This window comes from Ambystoma mexicanum, chromosome 12 (genome assembly GCF_040938575.1).
Source record: "Ambystoma mexicanum isolate Mex_15411 chromosome 12, UKY_AmexF1_1, whole genome shotgun sequence".
NCBI lineage: Eukaryota > Metazoa > Chordata > Amphibia > Caudata > Ambystomatidae > Ambystoma > Ambystoma mexicanum.
The window spans coordinates 399,811,176-399,830,492 of NC_090936.1; the positions used below are offsets into that span (position 1 = coordinate 399,811,176).

General features: G+C 46.7%; 1 protein-coding gene across 1 annotated transcript in view; it reads right to left on the reverse strand.

Annotated features, from left to right (window-relative positions):
* The window catches only part of OVCH1 (ovochymase 1), a 1,424,491-nt gene that overhangs the window by 285,473 nt on the left and 1,119,701 nt on the right, over positions 1–19,317 (reverse strand). Inside the window, exon 23 of the mRNA XM_069628530.1 lies at positions 10,800–11,021. Within this exon, the coding sequence (XP_069484631.1) occupies positions 10,800–11,021 (222 nt within the window). The remainder of the gene's footprint in view (positions 1–10,799; positions 11,022–19,317) is intronic.

Genomic DNA, 19,317 nt, shown 5'->3' on the forward strand with positions numbered 1-19,317 from the left:
GGCTTGCACCATTATGTGTTACTGACTTCTGCAATTGTATTCGCTCTCCACTCTTGCTTCTCCACTCTTTTTGACTGCTTACTCCGTTCTCTCCTCGTTTCCCTTCTCCCTTTTCCTATCTCCTCCACTTAATTTCTTCTATGCACTTACCCCATCAGAATTGTCCCTGGACCTAATATGATAGCAACCTAGTCTGTTTCCTCCCCACCGCCCCTCCAGCACTATCTGAAATGTCGTTGGGCCTAGTATAATAGTCACTTGTTTTATTCCTCCCCTCCCTTTCTGCACCCCTCTCCCTCACCTTTTGTTTTTCTCCAGCTCTACCAGAAATGGCGTCAGGCCTTGTACGGTAGTCGCCTGTCTGTTTCCATTTCCTTCCCACTCTCCTCCTCCCTTCCTTATCTATGTCTTAGCTCTTGCACTATCTGAAATGTCGTCAGGCAGAGTACGATAGTTCATTTCCCATTCTTACAGTTCATGGCCTGTAAGAATGTGATTGTATTTTCCCTTGTTCCCTCCCTTGCCTTGAAGCGCTTTGAAACACATTGTGTACAGGCGCTATATAAATAAACTATCATATCCTATCATACCCAATATGGATCAAATCAGAAAGTGTCGCTGTCCGAGTGGGTAGCACCCATTTCCTACATTGAAGCATCTACCACAGCCTCTGTGTGACTGAGTCACTTTAAAGTTGCAAGAAAAGGGGCAGTCCGTTTGGCAAAGGGATTCATAGGCAGAAGCCTCCAGCATAAGTATGGATGCTACTGCCACAACTGTTGCATGAATGAGAGTCAGTGTAAAGTTGGATGCCAAGCAGTCTCAATTTTGTGGTAACCCTGGAAGCTACATATATCTGGGTGAAGAGGACTGTGGAAGAGGGGCAGCAGCTGCTTAGCAGATGTGTCAATTGTATGCATGAGGCTGTCCTTCACTAGAGATGGTACCAGATGGACTGCCACTTAAGTCAGCCAAGAGAATTATGTTACACTCAAACCTGTAACTTATGAATTGTCCTTGCAGTGGCAAGACATACCTGTTGAAAGGCACAGTGTTGCCCAAACTCCTTAACTAGTAGCTGTAAATGCGACAAAATAAGACGTCTCAAATGATTTTGTTTCCTTTGAAACACGGATTTTGGCGGCTGATAGAAAATGAAACCCACCATCGCCAAGATTTTATGCACCATCCACAAGAACTTCTCATCCATTGGGTCAGCATAGCAAAATCCTAGTATCAAACAAAATCCCAGGACACTAGGCCTGATGACATTTCAGCTATGAACTGTACATATTGCACATGTCTCATTTTGTAATTGGTTGCTATCACCTCCACTGTCTGTATATTCTGTATATAACTGTTGTTCAACTATCACTGCTTATTACCATGCACTGTGCCTTGTAACTTGTACTAAACCAGGAGGACTTCAGGATCATCACAAAACCTCTTGTGATCAGACAAAAAATATAAATGGGCAGTCAGAAAACAGTTTTGGGAGCCAAAAAACGAAATTTTACGTGCTGAAATCAAACCCAGCTTCTTTTCCCACGTTCAAACGAACAGGTTACTTTCTTACCTGGTAACATTCTTTCGATGGGATGGTCCGACAACGTATTCCATATCTATGACATGTAATCACCACAGCTGTGCTGCTTCGGAAACTTTTCGGCGTCTGCGTCGATGACGTCGATGCGCCGTCGTCGAGGACCTCCTCCGACGTCGTCCGATGTGATAAGTAGGACGCACAACGCCCGTAGCCCCAGTTGTAGTTTTTTCCCCCAGAACGTGTGACATTAGTCAACTGCCAGTCAGACACAAAGCCTTGCAGAACGTAAGCTGCAATTGCAAAAGAAATTCTGCAGCGGGGAAGGCAGGGCGGGAGCGATATGGAATACGTCGTCGGACCATCCCATCGAAAGAACATTACCAGGTAAGAAAGTAACTTGTTCTTCGAGGGGATTGGGTCCTCCGACGTATTCCATATCTATGACAGACTCCAAGAGCAGTACCAGAGCAAGGAGGAGGGAAAGAATTTAGAATCAAAATTTAGAATAGCCAATCAAATAGCAGAGCAAAGGACCGCCTTGCCAAAGGCCAGATCCTGTCCTCGGATGGAAGCGAGGGAATAGTGACGTACAAATGTATGTACAGAAGCCCAGGTGGCTGCATCACAGATGTTGCAAATAGGAACACCCCTCTGCAGGTCAGTAGATGCAGCCATACCCCTGGTAGAATGGGCCCGCAAGCCAGCCGGTGGGTCCTTACCCGCCAAGCGGTAACACTCCGAGATGGCCAAAATAATCCAGCGAGACAAAGTCTGTTTCGTCACAGCTTGCCCCAAACGCTTTCCAGCGTAACCAATAAAGAGTTGATCGTCCACTCTGACCCGGAACATGCGTGAAACATAAAAGCTTAAAGCTCTCCTAGGATCAAGCCTATGGAGCCTCTCCTCTTCCTTACCAGGATGCAGAGGAGGATAGAATGCCGGAAGAACAACCTTCTGGGCCAAATGAAATTCCGTCACTACCTTCGGAAGAAAAGGAGGACGAACTCGAAGGACAACCCTGTCCTTGTGAAATACAGTGAAGGGTTGCTTAACTGAAAGTGCCTGTAACTCACTTACTCTGCGAGCGGAAGTAACCGCAACTAAAAACACAGTTTTCAGAGTTAACAGCCTCAAAGGGCAAGAATGTAAAGGCTCAAATGGAGCACCCATAAGAAACTTAAGAACAAGGTTTAAATCCCAACCGGGCACCAGGAAAGGTGACGGAGGGAACACATTAGTGAGCCCTTTCAGAAACTGTGAAATTAAAGGGATTTTAAAGTAACACTCTTCAGACGAGCGCTTAAAGATGGACAGCGCCGTCAGGTAACCTTTAATGGTACCCACTTGCAAGCCCCTGTGGGCCAAAGAAAGTAAAAAGGACAGAACCATGGGGATGTCACATGCAAAAGGATCCACATTCTGAACTCTGTACCAGTCGCAGAACTTACGGCAACGGTACAGAGACTTTGTTGCTGGCCTTCGGGCCGAAAGCAACACCTCCATCACGTCTTCAGGGAGGTCCCAATCCTTATACCTCAACCTTTCAGAAGCCAAGCGTGAAGGTTGAGGGATCTGACCTCTGGATGGAGAACCTGACCCCCCCTTCCCATGAGAGCAAATCGTCTTGGTAGGGAAGACGACATGGAGGGCAGATGGACAAGTCGAGAAGGTCCGGGCACCACGTCCTCCGAGCCCACGCCGGAGCAATGAGGATCATCCGGGAACCGAACTTTCGTAACCTCCGCAGCACTTGCGTGACGACGGGGACTGGAGGAAACGCGTACAGCAGCGGGAATGACCACTCCACCACGAACGCGTCTCCTAAGGCTCCTTTTGGAGGTAATTCCCGCGAGCAAAACCTTTCGCACTTCCGGTTGACACTGGAGGCGAAGAAATCCACTTGAGGGGTCCCCCAAAGGCTGAAGATCTCCAGGAGAATCTCCTGAGCCAACTGCCACTTGTGAGAGATTGCGCTCTGCCTGCTCAGAGCGTCCGCCGTTACGTTTTCGTCTCCGGCCAGATGAAATGCCGAGATCGAAACTTCCTGCTGGATGGCCCAGAACTCGAGCTGCATCGCCTCCCTGCACAGAGGAAGTGACCCTGCCCCCCCCCCCCCCTTTTTGTTGAGGTAGTGCATGGCCACTGTGTTGTCCGTCAGGATCAGGACACTCTTTCCTCGCACAGTCGGCAGAAAAGCCTTCAGGGCTAGCCTGACGGCCCTCAGCTCCAACAGATTGATATGGAGTCTGGACTCCGACGGAGACAAACGACCGCTGACTGTCAGCCCGTTGGCATGAGCTCCCCATCCCGTGAGGGACGCATCCGTCACAATCGTCACCTCCGGCCAGGGAAGCCAAAATGGAGCCCCCTTAATCAAGTTGCCTTCGACGGCCCACCACAGAAGGTCCCGGGCGACCGAGGGCGGCACCTGAACCGGGTCCGACATCCTGCCAGAGGACTGCGACCATTGCGTCTTGAGTACCCACTGCAAAGATCTCATCCGCAGGTGAGCCTCTGGCACCAGAAGAATGCAGGATGCCATGAGGCCGAGCAACCTCAAGAACTCGAACGCTGGGAGCGTCTGGGCATGCTGAAACTTGTGCACCATCTGCTGAATGTGAAGAGCCCTCACCTGGGGAGGAAAACACTGCCCCAGGGAAGTGTCGAGCACTGCTCCGATGTACTGGAGCCGCTGTGTTGGCGTTAAATGGGACTTCTTTAAATTGAGGGAGAAGCCCAGCCTGTGAAGGGAGTGGCAGGTGACGGACAGATGATCCAGGACTTGCTCGGGAGAGCTCCCCCTGATCAACCAATCGTCCAGGTAGGGGTAGACGTGAATCCCCCCTTGCCTGAGATGCGCTGCCACCACCACCATTAGCTTGGTGAAAACCCTCGGGGCGGAGGTCAATCCGAACGGCAGGACCCGAAACTGAAAGTGCGAGTCGCCAACCGCGAACCTCAGGTACTTCTTGTGCTTGGGATGGATCGGCACATGGAAGTAAGCATCCTTGAGGTCGAGTGACACCAACCAGTCCTGAAGCTGAAGGGCCTGGAGGACTTTAGAGAGAGTAACCATCTTGAACTTGTCCTTCCTGAGGAGTTTGTTCAAACTGCGCAAGTCCATGATGGGTCTCAATCCCCCGTCTTTCTTCGAAATCAAAAAATAAGGGGAATACCATCCCTTGTTCCTCTCCGCTACAGGCACCAGTTCTATGGCGACTTTCTCCAGCAGGGCTTGAATTTCCTGCGCAAGGAGCGGATCCGGACTCTTCAAAGAGGTTCCCCGGTGGATTGTCGTGAGGCCTGTGCCGAAAGGGAAGACAGTAGCCGTGGGTTATGATCTCCAGAACCCACACATCTGAAGTAATGGCACGCCACTCTACAAGATGCTGCGCCAGCCTTCCCCCAACCGGCGAACCATGGGGCATGGCCTCATGACTGAGTGGTAGCGGCTGCGGCGTTATCTGAGGGCAAAGAGGCAACTCCCCGAGTGGCCTTGGCACCACGGGTACCCTGTCGTCCACCTCTGGTACCCCTGCGTTGGCCTCTTTGACTGCCAGCTCCTCTCGCTTTACTGAAGGACGAGTAATCTCGAAAGGAACCACCCCTCCATTGCTGTCAACTAGGACGAAAAGGCGGAGGTTGGCGAACTGCAGCGCCCAACGACTTCGCTGCAGCTTTTGAGGTCTGCAACCTCTCAAGGCTCTCGTCAGCTTTGCTGCCAAAAAGGTGCTCACCGTCAAAGGGCATGTTGAGGAGCCGGGACTGCACATCAGGAGCAAACCCCGACTTCCGCAACCACGCAAACCTGCGTATCACGGTGCTCGCCGCCATGGACCTGCTGACGCATTCAGCCAAGTCCAAATCCGACTGAACGGACTCACATGGCATCCTTACCATCCTGGACCATAGCAAGGAAACCATCCCGTTCGTCCCCTTCGGGAATATGTTCAGCCGCTAACGCAACACAGTTCCACAGAGTGTGTGTGAAACAAGACAAGGCACAAATGGAGTTGGCCGCTTGAAGCGCCATACGACCAGAAGAAAACACTTTATTCGCCCAGCCATCAAAACGTTTGTCGTCCCTATCAGGAGGGATGGTAGGGTACGACGCCTGCTTTGCCGGGGCAGTGGCCGCCTGCACCACCAAACTCTCCAGAGTGGGGTGCCTGGTCAAGTAGCAGGGCTCGCTACTGGCTGGAGGGTATTTTCGCGACAAGGACCTGCCCACCGCCGGGAGACTCTCCGGAGCAGTCCAAGCCGCCGCCACCCTTCTCTGTAAAGCCATACGGAACGGCAGTACCGGGTCAGTTGGGGGACCAACATCAAGGATGTCTGAGATCATCCTGCACAAACTCCCCTGGGGGAGCAGACCATCCCAAGTACTCAGAAACCCTAGCCATAAGGCGCCGGTACGAGGAATCGGCATGAGAGCCAGGCTCAGGCCTACAAAACTCCACCTCCGGAGGCGTCCAGCCCACTGGCATCATGCAGTGACTGCCTCAAATCGTCAAACTGACTATGGCCCGAGGAACCCGACTAGGAACCAGGCCATCAGAATCCTCATCCGCCTCTGAAATATATTCCAGCTGGCGAAAAGAAGGCACCCGAGAGTGCTTGCTCTTAACCAGAGCATTCCTAGGGGGTTCCCCCGTGCCACGGGGTACCTCCGACACCCCGGCCTCGAAAGGCGTCTAGTGAATCGACGCCGGCATCGAGAGAATAGGCATTGGCGCCGAGAGGATCGGCGTCAAGTAAATCGGCGTCGACGTCCGATGCAGTGCCGCTAACATCGGCGGCGTCGACACAGTCCTCGAAGCCGGAGCTCCGAGCGTGTCCTTCGACGACCTGAGCGCCGATGGCTTCGACGACTTCCTCGGAGCCGGAGCCTCGAGAAAGCCTGTCGACGCCCTCGACGCCTCAGACGTCGATGTCTTCTTCGAAGACATCACAGGTGCACACGGTCTCGAACGCGTCGAGGACCGACACCTGGAAAGGGTACGTCGAGAACGAGTTCCCTTGTCCGAACGGGACCTCTCCCGTGACTCGTGCCGACCACTCTTGCGAGCGGTGTCTCTCGTCCTCTCACGACCGACCCCACTCGTGGACGCGCACGGCTTAGTACCCTGGGACTCAAGAATCGCAAGCATTTTCTTCCCGAAGGAAGCCCATTCCTCCGGCGTCGCACGGCTGGTGGGGTAAGCGACGTGCCAGGCAGAGTCCTCCGAAGAGGACCTGGAAGACGACCGGTGTCGGCGCTTCCGAGAATGCCTCGAAGAGGCTGAGGAGTGGCGAGACCGACTCCTATAAGGAGACCCACGAGACTTCCGACGATGACGCAGAGAGTCACCTCTCGAATCATCCGTCGAAAGCCCCGCAGACTTCGACTTCCGGGGCTTGGACACCCGACCTACCAACAACAACTTCTTACGTTCGCGTAAGGCTTTGGACGTGAGCGACTGGCAGTCGATAGTCATCCGTATCGTGGGCCTCTCCGAGGCACCAGAGGCAGGCGTCGTGCGAGTCTGTCACCGACATCTTGGACCCACACTCCCCGCACTTCTTGAAGCCCGGACGCGGGGTCGAAGACTAAGTAGAAGACATCTTCACACGAAGGATTTTCACAAAACGAACAGGTTCGAAGAACCGAGAAGAACAGAACTCCAAAGAGTCGAGGCATTAACCGAGATTCACGAAGCAACACGTTCGCGAAAAAAACAGAACTGAGGCTACGGGCGTCGTGCGTCCTACTTATCACATCGGATGATGTCGGAGGAGGTCCTCGACGACGGCGCATCGACGCAGGACGCAGACGCCGAAAAAAGTTTCCGAAGCAGCACAGCTGTGGTGATTACATGTAATAGATATGGAATACGTCAGAGGACCCAATCCCCTCGAAATTTTGATTCATGGCCTTTTTCCATCCTGTGTGTCAGTGCCATCTCGTCTACCCCCTCCTTGCTCCAACATTTAACCAGCAAGTCCACATTTCTTTGAGAAGCAGACTAACTTCAATCAGGAATGCACAATTATGTACTGCGATTGCTAGCCACGGGTCTCATGTCCCGGGAGTATGGATACGTGTTTTACATACCGTCTTGTACTTGAGTATACCTATTCTTTTTTTGTTCTGCAAGGATATTCAAACCGCGCCCTCCATTATGGCACTTTAAAGACCAACATTAAAATTCGCACAGGCGTTTAACAAGGATGCATGCCCATATGATCGCCTAAGGAAATATGTAGGCCTGGATTGCTTGAGAGTGCATCAAGCTGGCAGTCTCCCTTTACCATCAGAAGCGCACCCACCAGGGAGCTTCGCATACACTATGCCTAGCATATCCACTACATTCAATACCTGTTTTTAATATGACCATTTATTGTGGTATTTATTATGCGCAGACCTAGAGTCGAGAAGCAATGGAGTGATTTATAGGAGGTATACAACAGTACAGATGCATAACAGAGTGCTTTTCAGAGGTAACAGAACAGATATGCAGCAAGGGATAGGATACAGGGACAAAGACGAGGGGAACAGCTGTACCAGGTGGCAGGGAGGAAAGGTGCGTGTCATCTAGCAAGTCAGGCGGCACAAGGGGTGACATGATGCCCTAAGTGTTGATCAGAAGAGACTGTTTGAAGAGGTGGTTCTTGAGTTTTTATGAATTGTTGGAGCATGGGGGCGTGTCTTATGCCTACAGGGAGGAGCTTGTAATGCACTCAATGCAAAACTAGCATCATGAAGAGTTTTCTTTGTACCGAAGAGATACAGGGAAAGTTTGTACTGATTGTTTTTTCAGATTACTATTGTGCACTACAGTCCGTGTGGATGGCTGTCTAGGGGATTACCAGTAGAGGAGTGATGACCATCAGGAGTACAAACTGAGGGCTGAGGACCAGACGCCTGTCCCACACGCTCAATACTAATCCAAGAGCATGCCAACCAAGATTCCAAATCTCCTGAAGGCCTGGGCATGTGTTTTTGCTGGACGTGCAGAGACTAAGGGTTCTGGCCTGTTAAATGTACGGTACACGCTAGAAAATTGCTTCAAGGGCAAATACACAAACAAGTGAAGGAATAGAGCCAGGAAGAGCTTAAGGGGAACACCAGTGCCAACTAAAATCATAGTAAGAAGTGAACAACCCGACTTGGTAGTGAAGGGTAAAAGGATAACATTCTCATCAACTGAGGTCACAACAGTTCTCTCAAGGAAATTCTTAGGTTTAGTTGGTGTATTGCTTATACCGCTTAAACTGCCAAATTACAAGAATCAGTTAAAAAACAGCATATTTGGGAAAAGTGTACTTTCCAAAAGTTGTCGTTGTGATAAGAGTTTCATTTTGTGAGAAATCAGTAGCTGAGTTTAAGTGCAATTCTGTGATCTCCATCTCTTGGCATTCGTTCTTACCGGAGGTGTGTTAAGGCAATCTATCTACTCATAAATGCAGTTCTCCTGGAGGGATATGGTTTTATGAATTCTCTAAGCCAATTTGGGCCCTTATGCCCAAATACTCTGTGGGTCAGGCAGAGCATATTTTAAGTCAATTCTATTTTAAAAGATGCAAATGGACGGTGTTCAGTGATCCTGAAATGGATTTTTAAAGATTAACCCGTCCGTCGTACAATAGATTACACTTTTTTCAAGCTAATAAACTGAGACAGTTATGAGAAGTTATTGCTGGGGCTACTGCTTACTTAGCAGGAGAAAAGAAAACAAGTTTCTTAGCAAATGCAGTTGGTGGTGATAGTTTTTTTATTTCAATATTTGTGTAATGGACATGCACCATGAAAAGATGAAGTCATGTTCAGGGATTCCACCAATTCCCACTGGCGAGGGACAGTAAAAGATGGCCCAAAGAAAGATTGTGTGGAGGGATATTTTAGGGAGGTGCCAAAAAAGGGATCTACATTTTGGATCTATTCAAAATCAATTGCTGTCAAAAGTACATTTTTATAAATGTTTAAAGGCAAATATATGTAACTGATTGCCTTCATCCTCCTCCAGTCTGATCTAGTATATGCATAGTGTTGTAAAGGCATTTGGAATATCAGAGAATCAAGGGCCTCATGTAGACTTTAAAAGTAGAGTAAATAAGGCAGAGCATTGGGGTATGCCACTATGGGAAGCCTTTCAGCAATAAGTCAGCCTTGATCTTGGTGGAAAGATGGTCCTACTAAACTAGGGAGTGGATTCTCACATTTGAAAAAAACTTAACTGATTTTAATAGATTGTTCAATAGGAACCATCCAGAGACCCTATGAATGAACTGGGCCAGAGTGTTAAAGAAAAAGCTCTTCTGAGCCCTCAACAGCCAGACTAATTGTGATTGATCAGGCGAGGAGCAATTCTGCATGGTATGGCAAAGCCGAAACTGAGAATCAGGCAACTGGCTTCACAATGTCCTGTGCTCTTTTCCACAGCAGTGTAGGGTGTTGGTTCCGCTTGCTCGTCGAAACAATGTGCGCTTATGTTATCGCCTTTTTAAGTCATGAATCTTAACCTAGCCCACACCAAGCATATGAATCCCTGAAGATCTTGCTCTTCCTCACATATTTGCACATCTGGGCAATTTAACGCAAGCTAATGACCCCATCTACCTATATTTGTTTCACATTTTCTTACTGTGCCCTTTCAGACACTCCACACATTGCTGCCTTTATAAACTTGGGCAGTACTATGTAGACCAGTTGATCCTGGAGTGGCGAACAACGTAGAGGAGTTGATCAATGGAACCCTGAAATCTGTGGTTATAACAGGGCTGCTGAAAAGGGTAGGGGTAGGAGGAAAAGACAAAGATTAGACAAATCAGATCTGGGGTTACAGATACAGTGATTGTGATGAGGAAATATGGGAAGAATCATACATTAAGAGAGGAGACATATTGTGGGCATTCTCGCAGACAAAGTCATTCTGTGCAAGAATGTGAGAAAACAAAGTAGATATTTTTGCTTAAGGGGTAAGACCACTAAGGTTCGGTCCAAGAAACTCAAAGGAACCAAACTGGTAACCATAACTGTTTGGGAGCTGGACAATTAGACATTAATTTGGTATGGCATATCTTACTGAATGATACACGAAAGTAAAAAGGTGTACAATACACTATTTCTAGATCAAGCAAGCATTGTGTGAGTTTAAGGAAGTACCACATTCTAATAAGTTCTTAATTTCCCAAAGGCAGATTATGGCCTGGATCAAAAGCCTCATCCCCAGTCAACCATCTTTTTCATAGGACATCTTTTAAAGACATTTACCTAGAAGGTTCATTTTATTTTCTCCCATTTCCTGAATGGAAAGTGCCTCTTTCGTACAACCTTCAGATGTTTCTATGGACAGGTGCACAACTTCCAGCTTCAAAGCACTGCGGGAGGAGATGGGTATCAGCCATGAACAGTCCAAGCCTCCCGGATACCCCAACGGATAGCCTGGAGAAGTAAATGTGCCGATGGAATCCGTCAGTGTTTGCTGGACGCACTCTGTAAACACAAGAGGTTTTCAGTTATGCGCTGATGAAAAGAAAATATTGACTAACCTCAAGAAAACTTTCTAAAGACCAATTTACCCCTTCCTGACATCCCTCAACCCTTCCTTTAAACGTCTAGTACAGCGTATAGCATTAATATATTTTATCAGTAACAGAAAAGCCCTCAGAAACGCACAATGTTTAGAGGTAAATAAATGGCTCTTTGCCCAATTTGTAGAAGATGGACAATGCAAACATGCCCCAGTCAAATGCACAAATGTTAAAACCCGACACTCGGATCTATTTGCAAGCAGGAATGCGCAAACAAAATGCAACAAGCCACAACCATATCATACAGCATCAACCACCTGAACACAATGAACTTGTAATCTCTATACCTGCTATATTGAATTTCTCTTACACACACATCCAATCTGCTGGCTTCATTTCTCTTTCGAAGATGGGGCAAGTGGTCTATGTTCTCAACCTAAAACCAATTTGGGGTTAAAAAGCACACAAGCCTAACTCAGAGGCCAATTTGAATCTTTTTCAGACTAAAAAAATGTTGCTTCCATTAACGTGCAAATACCCTAAACAATCATGCTGTCACGAGTTAAAGGGGAAAAAGATCCAAGGTAGAGTGAGCGGGGATGTGTGGAAGTTGATGCGGATTCTGGGTTTATGCAATCACAAAGACCAGGGGAATCAAAAAAGATCTGGCTGATAGGCACCTGTGCCAAGTCTACACTAACAATGCCTTGGAAGGAGACGAGGGTGCAAGAAAATATACCTATACATAGAGCATCCTCAAAGCCAAGAAAGAAGAATGCTGAAACCCTTAAACATGCCAGAACTGAAGGAAGCAGACCGGGAGCAGGTATCCTGGAGTAACAAGGCTAACCTCTGGTACGCTCTGGGGTTCCTCTAAGGTGCTCATCTAACATGCCCCATTAAGAACAAAAAGCTGTTGAGCCCCAATTTACAACTTGTCTGTTCTTCACCCACCATGACACTAGACATTTAACTTAAAAAGCCCATAAATATCAGAAATAGCCTGAAATGACAAAGCCCCAATACTTTGCTTTTCTTTGCTGCTATTAAGCATACATGCATCGTGTTATCACTGTTGGCGATTTAGGTGTGATTGTTTGATAATTATATTGCTTTCACTGTGAAAATAGTTTCCACTATCTTTTCTTGCTAAGCTTTGACATTGTGGTCTAGTAACACATCTTACTTGTGTTCATTAATCCCTCTCTGCCTTCCACTCGCACAGGACTTCATTATCCACCTTGCCTCACTTTCCTATTTCAAATGTATGGCAATGCCCCAAATCACTATGCAATAAACTATAGATATTGTTTGACCATGTTTTATGTGAGAAGGGACAAGGTATGGCGGGCCACCGGAGAGTTCTATGGCAAGGTCTACCGTTGCACAGAAGTGACTTGCAATATACACTATACTTCTATGTGCACACTGCATTTCCATTGCAACAACCCAAATAAATGTTTATCACACAAGCATTACAATCCAGGTGTAATAAGATAATCACCAACAGGCTTTCCTTCGGTGATTCTCACCCCACCAATTAGTAACCTATGGTTGTATATTCTGCTAACCAGGTAAAGTTCATTGGTTGATCAAATCAAACAATTACTAGTTTTACTTTCTGAAGGTTATTTGGCAAGAAGTATTTGCTCTATTCTGACTTAACTGGGCATACTTTTAGCTAATGGGACATTTTAAACTCTGCCCTCACTGTTCAATCCTGGAAGAGGAGGATCTCCCCTTGATGTGACAACTGTCTAAAGGAATCAAGCCTTAAGGGTAAGTGAACTATGGAATCCAACAACTCTACACAATGGAATAGGACACCACTTTGCTAACTGGGCATAATGGAATCCAGCACTGTTATGCATTTGCACAATATATTTGTAAAGCACAACTATTGCCATGGCTTCTAACTGCTGGCACCTTTAATGGAGGCGAGCCAGGAAAGCTTGGTAGAACTATGGTTTATATTGGGCAGATGGTGGTCGGCCTTGATGGCTCGCCTGTTGTGTGGATGTTTGATGGGCATGTGCCCTCTGGTTAGCCTGCTGGCCTGTTTTACTAAGGAGCACTGCTCAGAAAATGGGTCAATATGTCAGGCAACAAAGTTTTCTCTTTAGAGACTGGGGTGTTCTTAAGAACCAGGCAATCCTGTAGTCCTGATAATACTGGAGAAATTAAGTGATGTTGCAACACTTGATTTGCTCAAGCATGTTAATGGGTTTCTGAATTCCTTTTGCAGGTATTTTTCTAGCTCAATTCATTTGATTCAAGAGGCCTTTTTGGCGGTCAGGTTTCTGTTTTTTTAGATATGGAGTTACCAGTAGTTTGAGAAATGCAGTCTTTCTTCCATAACTGTTGATTCCATCAATGTATCATTTAGGCTGAGGACCATCTTGCATTAAGTTTTTTCTCAGATGAACGGAAGTGCATTTTCATGGCTAGCTTGCCCAGTGTCTTATCCATTCATGAAGTATGTAGATTACTCATAGGTTTATTGCGATTCCATGATTCATTTACCAGCTTTGAGGGGTACATTATGTGACTAGACCCTCTTGCTGGATACTTTCACCTTCGCACTTGGGACTCAATGGGTGTCATGTTGGGTTTTGCATTTTACAATATCCCATCCAGGGTATGTCTATCTGTGCAGGTTGGCTAGCTGGCTAAGGCCTTCCAGTTTTGCCGATTGGCACCTGGTCAGTGTTTTAGGTTTCCTTTTCAGTCATACATTGAAATAGCCCAGAAAGGCTAGTAATCCATATGAATGGAAAGGTTAATTGTCAGAGAAAGTCTACAATATAAGATGGAGGGGAAAGAGGAGGGGGAGTTGTTGAAAGTTTCGCATGAATGCGAGCATTGCCAGGTGTGGAAGATGTGGCATTGCACCAGGAGGGATTCACATTTGTGTGTCTATTGTGACAAATCTAGCAAGTTTGTCACTACGTCCCCAGTGGGAATCTCCCCTCATGTGGCCAGGGAAAGGCAGAAGCTACCCGACTCCGACTGTGGTGTTGACAATCTGTGGGAGGACCACGTGGGGCGGACAACCCTCAAGGTGGCGAAGTGAGCCTGCTGAATCAGAACATGTCTTTACCTGCACTCCTTGGTAACACCCATTTACTTTTTCCCCCATTCTTGTATGGCATATTGTGGTGGGATAAAGAATCCACACCATTTACTGAACACTGATCTTATGTACATCCCTCCCCCTTTAACACAGACGAGGAAGAGGGATTGAGTGATGAAGATCACTAGAAGCAGAAAACCAACGCTGTGTTTTAGTCGTTTGGAAGATGTTAACAGTTGCTGGGTCATTCAAATATGGAACACCCGAACAAAACGGAGAGTCAGCCCTGACACTGGTTGGGACACAGGGAGAAAAGTAAGCTTCAGACTGAAGTGAAGAAGCTGGCAAGGAGAGCGTCCAAGGAAGTCCGGCAGAAGAGTTTTCACTCAGTTGCCCTCCCGAGCAGCAGGAGCTGCCGAGCAAAGGAGAAAGCCAGACGGGGACGGAGAAGCCGACGAGACATGCTCCCAGGAAACAGACGGATAGCCGAGGTAAAAAGTTGCGAATGATGCCGAAGCTGTCAGAGAAGACCGGTAAGCCCAGGAGCAGGAGATTCGGACATCTGGGAGCTTCAGGGGGATTACCAAGATTTATTCTTAGCTGGAATGTTCCAAGGAAAAATAACTTTCGGTTCTCTCCCCCGAACATTTCAAACTATCCCCTTACCTCCCCATCCACTTACTTACCCGTAGGTGGCACACCTTGTGTGCCGCAGTCTCCATCATCCCTCTGCGATGCAGGTTCCCGGCTCACAAGGTCTGCTTTTTAAAAAGAAATTTTATTCGAGAGTGGGGGGCACTCCCCACCCCCCACTGCCCTTCACTGTAATGCAAACTAATGGGAGACTTGGTTGAAATGTTCAGCCATACGTAATTTTCATACCGCCGAAATTCGGTCAAAGCTCCCATTTGTTTTTGTTTTTTTAATATGCACGTATTACGCTTCAGGGAGGATGCAGTATGCAGTTAGGAAATGGCAAAAATGCACACAGGTAAGATGGGACATTTCACACAGTTGAAGGGTTGGTGGCCCGACATATGATGGATACAATTACCTGGAAACTGTCCGCTTAATGAGTTTTAATGGGAAGGCATGAATATAACACCAAGGAGCGAACCTCACCCCTCAATACTGATGATTGTCCCACAAAGGGCCATAGCCTCTATGAGGTCCAGGAGAGCCTTAAGAATAAAAGATATCAACTGGTTGTGACATGTAAAAGGCTGTTGCTTAGTCATGAGACACGATCTGGTCTATTGCCAAAGATCCAGGCGGCCTAATTGAAGTCTAGATTATATGCAGATTTTCCTCCGCTCATGTTCCCTCATAGAGGGATTATTAGGTATAGAGAGAAGGGTATCCATAGGAAAGTCTGTAGTCGCATTAAGAGCCCCAGAATATTTAGAAACACTAGGGAACGGCGCGCCACATAACATCAGAAACAGCAGTGATGCGAGGACAATTGGGAAACCTTACATGTTCCAACCGGCCCCCTGAGGAGGGATGAGGCTCTAATTCCTTATCAATATGGCCAAAGAGGTAACCACAGATGATGTAGATTGACTGGGAAGGGGAAGTTACCCCATGGAAAGGGGGACGGGGGGGGGGGGGAATTCTCACTGGTGTCCTGGAACATCTCAGGACTAAATAGACTAATGGACGACAAATTATGTGCAAAGGTTTAAAGTAATTGTAATCTAGGAAACATGGTGTTCAGCCCCAAGACACCTTCAAGGGCACCAAACATTTGTTGAAGCAGCCATAAAAGGGAAGACCGAGTGTTGGATTGTTAATTTGGATAGACTTGGGTCTGGGCTGAAGTAAAATGCACCAACTCTGCAGACCTGCAATGGCTTTCTATCCTTACAAGGGATAAGGAACCCCTAGATCTATTCAACATCTACAACAGGCCCGCCATCAAAACTGGCATGGAGACCTTGCACTGCCTATGGGAGTGTCTTGATTCGCCAATAAGGATTAATAAAAGGGGGGATATGACCATAGTAGCTGGTGATTTCACCCTCCAGATTGAACCAGTGGGGTTGCTGAATAATCTCTGGGAAGACGAAGGATCTTGCCTGGGATATTCCGGATGCAACATTTTGGCGCCAGCAAGGCTTCATCGCATTGCTGTGGGAACAACATGCCTCTAGTATAGTCAAAATAAGAGTGACTTTTTTTTGTAAAGATCAGCCAGCAAAAACAACATATAAGGGCCATAATGGCACATTGCTCATTGACTACATTTTAGTATCAGGGGGTGCCTGGGCTAAGGTCATGGAATTTGAAAGCCATCAAAGAACAGAGTGATCATCTTCCCCAGTCTGTTCAAATTGGTAGCATGGTACAAAAGGCAGTAATTTCCGAAGTACCCAGACATGCACCTTCATTAAAGGTGGAAGGCCATGCCCGTAAATCAGTGAAGTGGCCAAAGTTGATGCTACAAAATGGTAAACAAGATCTTTACAAATCAATAATATCCAACATAAAATCCATCTGTAACCCCGAAACAGACAACCAATCGTTACTAGAGGTATTTGAACTTTTATTACCCCATATTTCTGAGTTTAGGAGGCCTACCAGGAAGCAAACACTGCAACAAAAAAAAAAAATCAGTGGGATGATTAGTGCCGTTTGGCAGAAATAACTATTTTGCATTGTATTAACCCAAAATGGGAAGTAGATAAAAATAAATTACAACAGGCCCAACTGGAGTACAAAAATTTGATAGCTACCAAGAACAACTATGTACAGTAAAAGTGGAGGTTGTCTGAGGCACTGCAAGATGAACATAATGTGCTATTTTGGCAGCTAGTAACAGACAAAAACCTGAGGAGAACAGACACTTAGTGTTGTAAAGGGGCAGAGGAATGGCAAACACACTTTAAGACCCTATGTGATGGAAGTGCTTATGGTCCCTGCAAAGGTTCGGACTAAAAGTCGCTATTCCAAGCGATGGCTCAGAGTGAGTGTCATTCGAGGATGTGGTGTAGGCAATCTCCTCCCAAAAAGGGGCCAAGGCAGCTGGCAAAGACTTTAACCCAGTTGATTTATTTAAGGACGAAATAACCGTCTGGGCCCCGGTCCTGTGAAGTATATTCAATGCAATAATCAGGGAGGGCGTGGTCCCAGGGTCCTGGCGCAGGGCCACTATAATGCCCATTTATAAAAAAGGTGGTAGGGAAAGTCCGGACAATTACCACCCAATTTCCCTCTTGGACAGGACAGGTAAACTGTTTGGGAAAATTATCCTAACGAAACTGCAACTCTGGACCAACAATAATGAGGCAATAAGTGACTTGCAGGCAGGATTTCGGAAAACTAGGGGAACAATAGAGCACGGTTTTCTATTGTACATGCTTATCCAGAAATACACTGTATTGAAGCACATGAAATTATTTGCTGTGTTCCTCGATTTGAGGACAGCTTTCGATATAGTTTCCAGAGGGAAACTCTGGAAGATACTCTCCCTACTTAAAGCCCATGCCCACCTGATCAGACTCATTAGGCTCCTTTATACAGACAAAGCCTCAGTATGCTTTGGGCTAGGAGGGTAACTGACTGAGGATTTTGACATTACAAGGGGGGTTGGGTCAGGGCTGCCCTATAGCACCTATTCTATTTAATCTATATATTCAGGAAATTATAGACTCTCTCCTCACAGAATGACAGGACTGTCGCAACCAAGATGAGGATAAAATGGCCTGCCCTATTTTATGCAGACAACGCAGTAATTCTGGCAATAACCCTGCAAGGGCTGGCAAAATCATTGGCATGGTTAGTGCAAAGAATTGGAGCTGCACCTTAACACAGATAAGACCATCAATGGTGTTTAGGCCCAGGTTTGCAAAAAATAGATCTCTAAATCTGGGGGCAAATGGAAACCGAATAGAACTGGTGAACTACTTTGACTATTTGGGGATCTGGTTTCAGGATACTGGGGGAGGGGGGGGTTAGTGCTGCCAAAGTGAACCATTCTGTAACCACCCTCTATAAACTTAGGGGGTCTATAGTTTCATTCCATGCAAGGCATGGCTGCAGTGCTATTTCCCCAGCATTATACCTGCATGGGAAACAAGCAGTTCCTGCTGCCCTCTATCCAAATTATGGGCATGGAAATTTGGAAGAACTGTCTACAACCAAGGCTAAATTCCTGAAAACCTTGTCCTTTTAGCAAAAAGTACCCCAACTGCACTATTGCTTTTTAATCTGGAGGCAACCCCAGTGGCTTCTCTTGCATCACTAGGTCCGGTTGTTTTCTGTCTGATACTCTGGAACCAAGAGGGCCTGGTGAAATACAAAGAAGCATTGTGCCACAATGTCCTTGAAGGGAGGGAAATCCCTAGAGTGTGTTTGCCATGTAAAGAAGACACTCTGGGAATTGGATGGTGTTAACCCATGGGAGAACCCCCAAAATCAGCTGCTTGACACTAGAAAGGAGCTAAGGTTACGCGCCAACGTAAAAACTAGGGATCGATTGGTGGTTAGGGCGAGGAAGTTAAAACTGGGCCCGGCAGATCTTGAGCTTTGGTCCCCGAGCAGGAAACATTATCAAGACCATCTCCCCACCCTATGAGAAATCTCTATCGTCAAGTGAGATTGGGCATCCATCAGGTGGCAAGTTTTACGACTAACTGGAAAGAATAACATTTTGTTAAGTACACTGTACGTGGGATTGGGTGGGAGAAGAAACTGACATTTTATGTTGCTATGTGCGAAAACAAAATATCTGAGTAAAGCGTATTTAAAGCTTTAATGAGAGACACCATAACAGCAATGTGGCGTTTTTGCAGTGGCTAGATATATCTATAGATCATGGCTGTTAAAAAGAAAGCTAATGAAAGAGCATTTGTAATACAATCGAAATGATTGGAAACGTAGATTCTGCGAGCAGGGCTCTCCTCTTTGAATGCATTTTGAAGCGGTATAAAATGCATGTTTTACATCGTCGCTAAAACTGAATGGTCTAAACTACTCCAGGTCCCGATGATTTTTAACCTGATGTATTTTACAGTGTCTGGATTAATGTTTTTATATGTAATGACTTGAAGATCTTTTTATGGCGAATAAAAGTATGTTGACTGTTTTCATTACAGAAAGAAGATGACGTGACTAATGTAAATCAGTTTTTTAAGTAGGGACTCAAGGTTTAGATTAATGAGAGATGTTTATTATTGTGGATTGA